Source organism: Emys orbicularis, chromosome 1 (assembly GCF_028017835.1).
Source record: "Emys orbicularis isolate rEmyOrb1 chromosome 1, rEmyOrb1.hap1, whole genome shotgun sequence".
NCBI classification, from domain to species: Eukaryota; Metazoa; Chordata; order Testudines; family Emydidae; genus Emys; species Emys orbicularis.
In genome coordinates this window covers 370,435,432-370,445,870 of record NC_088683.1, presented here as the reverse complement: position 1 = coordinate 370,445,870, position 10,439 = coordinate 370,435,432, and the positions used below count along the sequence as shown (strand labels likewise).

The 10,439-nt window shown below is 44.6% G+C and overlaps 2 protein-coding genes across 2 annotated transcripts; one reads left to right on the top strand and one right to left on the bottom strand.

Moving 5' to 3' along the window:
* The first annotated feature begins 1,669 nt into the window (after window positions 1-1,669).
* Window positions 1,670-2,668, top strand: LOC135895573 (olfactory receptor 52R1-like). Its single transcript, XM_065423689.1, has one exon. The coding sequence runs from the start codon at window positions 1,670-1,672 to the stop codon at window positions 2,666-2,668; it is 999 nt and encodes a 332-aa protein (XP_065279761.1).
* Window positions 2,669-9,122: 6,454 nt separating this feature from the next.
* Window positions 9,123-10,121, bottom strand: LOC135895497 (olfactory receptor 52E4-like). Its single transcript, XM_065423607.1, has one exon. It carries the CDS (start codon window positions 10,119-10,121, stop codon window positions 9,123-9,125), a length of 999 nt encoding a protein of 332 aa, XP_065279679.1.
* Window positions 10,122-10,439: the final 318 nt, after the last annotated feature.

Genomic DNA, 10,439 nt, shown 5'->3' with positions numbered 1-10,439 from the left:
GAGGTGAGGCTGACTGGCCTGTAGTTCCCCGGATCCTCCTTCTTCCCTTTTTTAAAGATGGGCACTACATTAGCCTTTTTCCAGTCATCCGGGACCTCCCCCGATCGCCATGAGTTTTCAAAAATAATGGCTAATGGCTCTGCAATCTCATCCGCCAACTCCTTTAGCACCCTCGGATGCAGCGCATCCGGCCCCATGGACTTGTGCACATCCAGTTTTTCTAAATAGTCCCGAACCACTTCTTTCTCCACATAGGGCTGGTCACCTTCTCCCCATATTGTGCTGCCCAGTGCAGCAGTCTGGGAGCTGACCTTGTTCGTGAAGACAGAGGCAAAAAAAGCATTGAGTACATTAGCTTTTTCCACATCCTCGGTCACTAGGTTGCCTCCCACATTCAGTAAGGGGCCCACACTTTCCTTGACTTTCTTCTTGTTGCTAACATACCTGAAGAAACCTTTCTTGTTACTCTTAACATCTCTTGCTAGCTGCAACTCCAAGTGTGATTTGGCCTTCCTGATTTCATTCCTGCATGCCTGAGCAATAGTTTTATACTCCTCCCTGGTCATTTGTCCAATCTTCCACTTCTTGTAAGTCTTATAGTAGCCCCATCTAAATTGTATTTGCCTAGTTTATCGATAAGAATATCATGCGAGACTGTATCAAATGCCTTACTAAAGTATAGGTATACCACATCCACAGCTTCTCCCTTATCCACAAGACTCGTTATCCTATCAAAGAAAGCTACCAGATTGGTTTGACATGATTTGTTCTTTACAAATCCATGCTGGCTGTTCCCTATCACCTTACCACCTTCCAAGTGTTTGCAGATGATTTCCTTAATTACTTGCTCCACTATCTTCCCTGGCACAGAAGTTAAACTAACTGGTCTGTAGTTTCCTGGGTTGTTTCTATTTCCCTTTTTATAGATGGGCACTATATTTGCCCTTCTCCAGTCTTCTGGAATCTCTCCCGTCTCCCATGATTTTCCAAAGATAATAGCTAGAGGCTCAGATACCTCCTCTATTAGCTCCTTGAGTATTCTAGGATGCATTTCATCAGGCCCTGGTGACTTGCAGGCATCTAACTTTTCTAAGTGATTTTTAACTTGTTCTTTTTTTATTTTATCTGCTAAACCTACCCCCTTCCCATTAGCATTTACTATGTTAGGCATTCCTTCAGACTTCTCGGTGAAGACCGAAACAAAGAAGTCATTAAGCATCTCTGCCATTTCCAAGTTTCCTCTTATATCCAGAGGAGGTTATTCTCTATCCCATTCCTTAGGCTTCCAAAGATTGTATTTCGTTTTGCCTCTGCTGTGAATGAGCAGGTGTTTCAGTTGTGTTGCTATTAATCATGCCCAGGTCTTTTCTCTGAGGTATGTTCCAGATGGGATGTTTACCCCTGGCACATGTCTTGACAAAGGTTTGGAGTATCATAAAATATTGAATTGGCATTAGACAGGTCAATTGTTCTTAATTCAATTCTCTGAATAATGAAAATGTCATTTCTCAGTGTGTTAAGAGTGACCAATCTGTTTCACCCATGAAAACAGCCTACAGTAGTGCATGTAGAGTCTTATATTAATATTGTATCTACATTCAGGCATTTGAACTGAGACTACCACCCTAGACCCTGGACACATACAGGAAGTCAGGGGAACGTACGGTACATGCAGGCGACACACTTGTGCCTCAGAGTTGGACACCTTCTCCCCTACTCCATGTCAGATTCCAACACAACCGACTTCACTAACCCCTCCACCTTTATCCTGCTGGGCATTCCTGGCCTGGAGACGTTCCATGTCTGGATCTCCATCCCCTTCTGCACCATGTACACCATAGCCATCTTGGGGAACTTGACTATCCTGTTCATTGTAAAGACGGAGCAGAGCCTCCATGGGCCCATGTACTATTTCCTCTGCATGCTGGCCATCAGCGACCTGGTCTTGTCCACATCCACCATTCCCAAAATGCTGAGTAACTTCTGGTTCAATTCCAGGGAGATAGATTTCAGTGTCTGCCTCACCCAGATGTATTTCATTCACTGCTTCTCAGTGATGGAATCTGGGATCTTTGTGGCCTTGGCTTTGGATCGCTATGTGGCCATCTGTGATCCTCTGAGACATTCCACCACCCTCACAAATTCTGTTGTGGCCAAGATTGGCCTGGCCGTGGTGCTGCGTGCCGGCATACTTACATTGCCCTATCCGTTCCTAGTGAGGCAGTGGCCATATTGCAGAACCAACATCATCCCCCACTCCTACTGTGATCACATAGCTGTGGTGAAGCTGGCCTGCGCTGATACCCAGATCAATAGTTACTATGGCCTCTTTGTGCTCTTCTCTGTGGTCGGTCTGGATGTGCCTTTTATCACCATGTCCTATATCCAAATCCTCAGGGCCATCTTCAGCCTTCCCACAAAGGACGCCCAGCTCAAGACTTTTGCAACCTGCAGCTCCCACCTTTGTTGCATATTATCTTCGTATAGTCCAGTATTCTTCTCTGCCCTCGTTCACCGGTTTGGCCACAAAGTGCCCCTCCCTGTCCTTGTTCTCACTGCCAATGTGTACCTTCTGGTGCCCCCCTTGCTTCACCCCATCATCTATGGGATGAGGACAAAACAGATCCGGGACAGGCTGCTCCGGTTCTTTACTCGTAAAGGGACCTAAATGTTGTATTCTGGTGGTCTGGCTCTGTGTAGAGATGGCTGGTGTATAGAGATGGCTGGTGACATGGTTCTGGGCCATCTTCCCTGAATCACTTACTGGACAGTCAGAGAGACATTAAAACCTTTTATGACCGTACTGTGCTGTGCCAGCATGACAAACTGGGGAATCAGTCTATGTACAATTCACTGGTTTTCCACTTTTTAATTGCCGGAATCTGGACCCCTGCAATCCCGCCCCTTGACCTGGCTCTTCTGACAAGGCTCCTTCCTGTTGTGCCTCTTCACCACAAAGGCCACACCTCTGTTACTCGCTCCTCTTTCCCTCCCCTTGTCAGTCACTGTATTCTTTTCACCTCCACTCTCGCCACCCCCAAGTGTATGGGAGCCATTTCCGATTTTGGTAGGTGTTGCCACTTTAACCACTTAGTTTTGTGGCAGAAGAAGAGTATTTAATTCCTATATAAAAGAACGAAAAGTAAATGTAGACCCACTCAGCTCTAATGCAAACATGTTCTGACATCTTGTGGAAAGTCACTTAAGGGACACCATTCAGGATTAAAATGTTAATACATATGTGATGGGATCGGTCACAGAGATCCCCCTGGGACTGTCACCTGATGTGCTGTAATTACCTCTGAGCCAGTTTTCCCTGACAGCTTGGGATTTCCAGAACTCAATCTTCTTGAGCCAGACACGCTAGTCTACTGCAACACAGACCCAGGGTCTGGGCAGACTTAACTTTTTGAGCTGTTTTCAGTTACCTGTTTCCAGCACCCAGACACCCAGCTTCCAATGGGATCCAAACCCCAAATAAATCTGTAAGTTTTAAATAGATGAGCACAGCTGTTTGTTCCCCCAGGTATTAATCACTTGCTCTGGGTTTATTAATATACAAAAAATATTTTATTAAATAAAAAGTAGTATTTAAGTTGTTTCAAGTAATAAGAGACAGAACAAAGTAAGTAAAAAAGCAAAATAAAGCAAAAACACACAAGTCTAAACCTAATACATTAAGAAACTGATTACAGGAAATATCTCACCCTCAAAGATGTTCCAATAAGTTTCTTTCCCAGACCAGCCTCCTTCCTAGTCTGGGCCCAATCCTTTCCCAAGGTACAGTCTTTGTTAGATGCAGCAGACATCTCCAGTGGTAACCAGGTGTTTTCTCATGACTGGCGGCCTCTTTTGTCCTGCTCCACCCCCTTTTATAGCTTTGGCACAAGGTGGGAATCTTTTGTCTGTGCTCGTCCCCACCACCGCCTCATCAACGGAAAAGTACAAGGATTAAGATGGATTCCAGTATCATGTGACGTGGTCACATGTCACTGTAAAACCCCTAGTCCACATTCTTCCTGGGTTGGCCCACATGTACACAGGAAGGTTTGCAGATAAATAAACCATTTACAACTAATTGTCAGGGTCAATGGGAGCCATAATGATTCTAAACCACCATTAATGGCCCACAATTTGCATAAGTACAATAGGACCTCAGAGTTATACTTCATATGTCTAGCTTCAGATACAAGAATGATACATACCAATAGGATGAAAATATTGAGTAGGTTATAACCTTTATTATGATACCTTACAAGAGACCTTTTGCATAAAGCATATTCCAATTACATCATATTCACTTTCATAAGCATATTTCCATAAAACATATGGAGTGCAACATCACAGTATATTTTTACTGGTAGCAGGGTGATGGCTGCAGCAGAGAGTCCAACTGGAAGAGAAGTCAGGGGTTCCAGGAGTTGGCCCTTGGACGCCCCAGAGGGCTCTGACCATATCCCAGTGTATGCTCCAGGGTGATGTTGAAAAAAAATTATTGCTTGACTGCCCTAGTAAACAGTGAGGTGCAAAATTTGCAGGTGATACAAAACTATTCAAGACAGTTAAGTGCCAGGCAGACTCAGAAGAGCTACAAAAGGATCGCTTAAAACTGTGTGACTGGGCAACAAAATGGCAGATAAAATTCAGTGTTGACAAATGCAAAGTAATGCACATTGGAAAAACTACTCCCAACTATACATAAAAAAAATGATGGTGTCTAAATTAGCTGTTATCATTTAAGAAAGATCTTGAAGTCATTGTGGATAGTTCTCCAAAAACATCCACTCAATGTGCAGCGGCAGACAAAAAGCTAACAGAATGTAGGGACTTATTAGGAAAGGGAGGGATAATAAGAGGAAAATATATTGCCTCCTATCTATACTTATGGTATGCGCATATACTGAATACTCTGTGCAGATCTGGTTGCCCCATCTCAAAAAAGATATATTGGAATTGGAAAAGATACAAAAAAGGGCAACATAAATGATTAGGGGTATCAAACAATTTCCATATGAGTTGAGATGAAAAAGACTGGGAGTTGTAAGCTTGGAAAACAGATGACTAATGGGGGTATGAGAGAGGTCTATGAAATTATGAAAGGTGTAAACAAAATGAATAAGGAAATGTTATTTACTCCTTCTCATAACACAAGAACTAGGTGTCACCCAATGAAATTAATAGGTAGCAGGTTTAAAACAAATGAAAGAAAGTATTTTTTCACACAACTCATAGTCAATATATGGAACTCTTTGCCACAAGATGTTTTGATGGCCAAGACTATAACGGGGTTCCAAAAAGAACTAGTATTGTGTCCAGTTTGGTGGCCCCCCACTACAGGAAGGATGTGGACAAATTGGAGAGAGTCCAGTGGAGGACAATAAAAATGATTAGGGGGCTGCGGCACATGACTTATGAGGAGAGGCTCAGGGAACTGGGCTTATTTAGTCTGGAGAAGAGTGAGGGGGATTTCATTGCAGCCTTCAACTACCTGAAGGGGGTTTCTAAAAAGGTTAGAGCTAGGCTGTTCTCAATGATGGCAGATGACAGAACAAGAAGCATTGATCTCAAGTTGCAGTGGGGGAGGTCTAGGTTGGATATTAGGAAAAAAACGTTTTCACTAGGGTGGTGAAACACTGGAATGGGTTACCTAGAATCATAGAATATCAGGGTTGTAAGGGACCTCAGGAGGTCATCTAGTCGAACCCCCTGCTCAAAGCAGGACCAATTCCCAATACCTAGGGATATGGTGGAATCTCCATTGTTAGAGGTTGTTAAGGCCTGGCTCGACAAAGCCCTAGCTGGGATGATTTAGGTAGAATTGGCCCTTGTGAGGGTTTAACGCCCGCGTCACAGGGCAGCACGGCCTAGTGGTCAGAGTCCATGGAGTTAGCCCTCGTCACAGGGCAGCACAGCCTAGTGGCCAGAGTCCACGGAGTTAGCCCTCGTCACAGGGCAGCACGACCTTGCTACTGACTCAGCGGGGGGGTCCTACCGAAACACACTGAGGCTTACAGGGGCCGAGATACCAGTCCGTCACTCCCCCCGGGTCGCTTCCTACTAGATCAGCTGTTGGGGTCTCCCATGGGTCCCCTGGTTCTCCGTGCATCTTGGGGTCTGTTGCCTCCTCTGGTTCCTCCCGCAGTGGGGCTTCGCACCGGCCTGGAGCAGCCTCGGTTCCCAGTAGCTTCAGGAGTGCAGGCTGGTCCTCTGCCGGAGCTCTCCCTATAGGTGCTTCTCCTGCGGCCGCCAGCCCAGGCTGAGCTGAGTTCCCTCTTTTTATACTCCCTGAGCATTTGGAGCATGCCCAGTACGAGCGGGGCGGGACTTCCGCCGACAGAGCTACTTGTCTGGTGCTGCCGGGGCTAGTGCGGGGCGGGGCTGCCCCATCACAGCCCTGCTTTGAGCACTGGTTGGACAAGATGATATCATTTGATAGATATATTGCTGTGACACTTTGTACCCTAAAACAACACACTGGCATCCCCATATTAACCACTGTTATGTAATTGCAACAAATCTTGTACAAAATATGTCATATGAGGTGTCAATGGAAAAGTTATCATTTGCTGAATATGACCATCATATTTTTATGCATGTATCCTTTTTGGATTTGAAATTATCAATACTGATTATATACCTACATTTCAAACGTGTTTGTTCCTGTGGTAATTCCCAAAATGTAGTTTGCAGTCAGTCTAACCAGCACATTGTGAATGGACTATTCAAATTCATGCCCCATCAATGAGCACAATGGGCCATGGACCAGAATATGGATAATAACCCCTGCTATCACTCACTGAAACATGCCAGGGCATGTGACCAACTCATATGATCCTGGACTTAATCGTGTGCCCATACTGTTCCACTAACTGCTGTGGGCTTTATTTTGAAAAATGAAGTTCCCTCCACATGGCAGAAGCTATTAACAGGGGGAAGTGACATCACCACTTGGTCTCAGTCCCCGACACCCACAACTGAACACCTGGAAGCACGTCTAGAGGAAAAAGACTTTGACTGGGCAGGTGATCCCAGGCTGGAAAGAAGGAATCCTGGCCCATGTATGGATTGGGTAACTGTTTGTTTGTCCCATCAGGGTGAGACACTGCTTGATTCAAATCCTGTCTAATTTATAGAACTGAGTTTGCAATTTTGCTTTATTTCTTAGGTAATCTTCTTTGAGCTGTATACTTATTACTTGTAGTTAATAAATCTGTTCTATTTTTTAATCTAAAACAGTGTGTTGTTTGAAGTGTAAAGGGAAATCTACTCAGGATCAGGGGCTGGTGCATTGTCCTCTTCACATTGAGGAAGGGGCAGATGAGTAATAAACTTACCAGTCAGGCTTATGAGCAGGACAAGATGGTCAGCTCTGTGTCCTAGGCTTGTGAACTGGGAGTAGTTGGCTAGATCCTTGCTACAGTGGGTTCATGGATGGCTGGCGAAAGCATTCATGTAACTCAACTGGGTGTATCCCTCCTGTGAATGTTTGTGTAAGTGCGGGACCTGTAGGCATCTAAAGCTTCTCACAGCCTGAGATGGGAGGGGGCCCAGATTGATATGCTAGAGGGATCAGCAGTGCCCCAATTCCAGATTATATCCTGACATAGTCCATCACAGTGGCATTACAAGCAGTGCAAACTGCACACCTTGTTGTTCTGAGTGAAATTTGAACTTCATACACTTGTGCAGAGATTTTAAGTGTGGTGGCTGGAGATCAAATAGGTCACCATATTTTTTTTATTTTATGTTTCCTTATTTCAGAAAGGGAAGTAGATACAGAAAAGCAACAAAGATGAGAGAAAACCGCAAACAATTTCAAAATTCAAGCTATTCAGTTTTCAGGCAGCAGAAAAAGAAAAAGAACATAGGTGAATTTTTAAGCTAAAGAAGACAAAGACTGCCGGAGAGGAGGCTCAAAAGAGTAGGTCTAGGGAACTAAAATAACAAGAAATTTAACAGAAAGAGGGAGAGCAAAAACATCAGTTGGACTTCCTGGACAAGCAGAACCAGACCCCCCACACACACACACACTAATTCCCACCTCTCCAAAAATCCACAAATGGGAACAGTTGTGACCTGCATACAATGAGCCCATTGATATAACTGAATACTTCACTATCTTTGAGAGGCTGTGTGTGATTCTTGATGACCAGAAGATGCCCACTTTAGTTGAAAGTTAACTGGTAAAGCTCTGTATACGTTCAATAAAATGCCAATTGAGAATGCTTTTGATTATTGTAAATTCAAAGAAATGGTTTTGGAACAATTTCAGATTACCCCTGAAACATAAGGAGTGAAATTTAAGTATCTTAAGAGTGGTGCTGATATGAGTAATATGGAATATGTTAAAAAAAAAAAAGAAAGATTTGATGGGAAAGTGGGTAAGGGGCAAAGATGTTACAAGCTTTGAAGGAATGTTTGACCTTTTTTCCTAATATCCAACCTAGACTTCCCCTACTGCCCTACCCTATAGCATATCAACCTCTCCCCCTAGCTTAGTGTCATCTGTGAACTTGCTGAGGGTGCAATCCATCCCATCACCCAGACCATCAATCTTTGTATTAGAGTTGAGTGGGTATAATATTTATTTAATTTTCTTTCTTATATACAGGAATTAGATACAGTGCTCCTGTCAGATAATTGCTAGGTTATATGCTAAAAAACTGGAGTTTTCAATAGTCTAAGTAGCCCCAGGAATCATGTGTTAAAGTAGCCTCCCCAATTAAACTTTGAAATGGCTCGATTGCAGTTGGTGTTCAGGTGAAAGGAGATTAAAATGATCCAGAAACTAACAAGAGGAGGGGAAGAGAGGAGCAAGGGACCGAGGTGGGAGGGTTGCAGGGAAGAGATACAGCAGGTGCAGAGACTTGGCAGAAGAGTCAGTCTAAGGGTCGCGGTGCTGGGGGTCCAGCTTCCAGAAATTAAAAAGGTGGCAACCCACTGAATTGTACATAGACTGATTCCCCAGTTTATCATGCTGACACAGCAAAATGAGGTCAGGAAAGGATTTAATGTCTCTCTGACTGCCCAGAAAGTGATTCAGGGAAGAGGGCCCAGCACCATATTACCAGCCAACTCTATACGGAGCTTCACCTGAGAGCCATATCATCAGGGAAAAACTTTTAGGTCCCTTTATGAGAAAAGAGCCGGAGCAGCCTGTCCCGGATCTGTTTGGTCCTCACACCATAGATGATGGGGTGTAACAAGGGGGGCACCAAAAGGTACACATTGGCCAGGAGAATGAGGAAATGCAGTGGCACATTATGACCAAACCGATGCGTGATGGAAGAGAAGAAATCTGGGATGTAAAAAACCAAGATGGCACAAAGATGGGAGCCGCAGGTCCCAAAAGTCTTGAGCCGAGCATCCTTTGTGGGGAGGCTGAAGATGGCCTTGAGGATCTGGATATATGACACGGTGATAAAAATGACATCCAGACCAACCACAGAGAATAGAATAAAGAGGCCGTAGTAACTACTGAGGCGGGTATCGGCACAGGACAGCTTCACCACAGCTATGTGCTCACAGTAAGAGTGGGGGATGATGTTGGTTCTGCAATATGGCCACTGCCTCGCTAGGAAGGGATAGGGCAATGCAAGTATGCCGGCACGCAGCACCACGGCCAGGCCAATCTTGGCCACAACAGAATTTGTCAGGATGGTGGAATGTCTCAGGGGATCACAGATGGCCACATAGCGATCCAAAGCCATGGCCACAAAGATCCCAGACTCCATCCCTGTGAAGCAGTGAATGAAGTACATCTGGGTGAGGCAGGCACTGAAATTGATCTCAGTGGAATTGAACCAGAAGATATTCAACATTTTGGGCACGGTGGATGTGGACAGGACCAAGTCAGTGATGGCCAGCATGCAGAGGAAATAGTACATGGGCTCATGGAGGCTCGGCTCCCTCTTCACAATGAACAGGATAGAAAAGTTCCCCAAGACGGCTATGGTGTACATGGTGCAGAAGGGGATGGAGATCCAGACATGGGCCATCTCCAGGCCAGGAATGCCCAGTAGGATGAAAGTGGAGGGGTTGGTGAAGTTGGTTGTGTTGGAATCTGACATGGAGTAGGGGAGAAGGTGTCCAACTCTGAGGCAGAACGGTGTCTCCTGCATGCACCATAGGTTCCCCTAACTTCCTGTATGTGCCCAGGGTCAGGGTGATGGTTGAAGTACAAACGCCTAGATGGAGAGACAATGTTAATATGAGACACTATATGCACTACTGGAGGCGGTTCTTGTGGGTGAAATAGATTGGTTGCTCTTTATACACTGAGAAATGACATTCTCATTATTTAAATAAATGAATTATGAACAACTGAACATTCCTGTGCTAAATCAATATATTATGATGCTCCATGCATCAATAATTCTTGCACGTCATAGTGGGGGAAAGCTTAAGAGTCACCAACAAGAAACACGAGTATGGATATT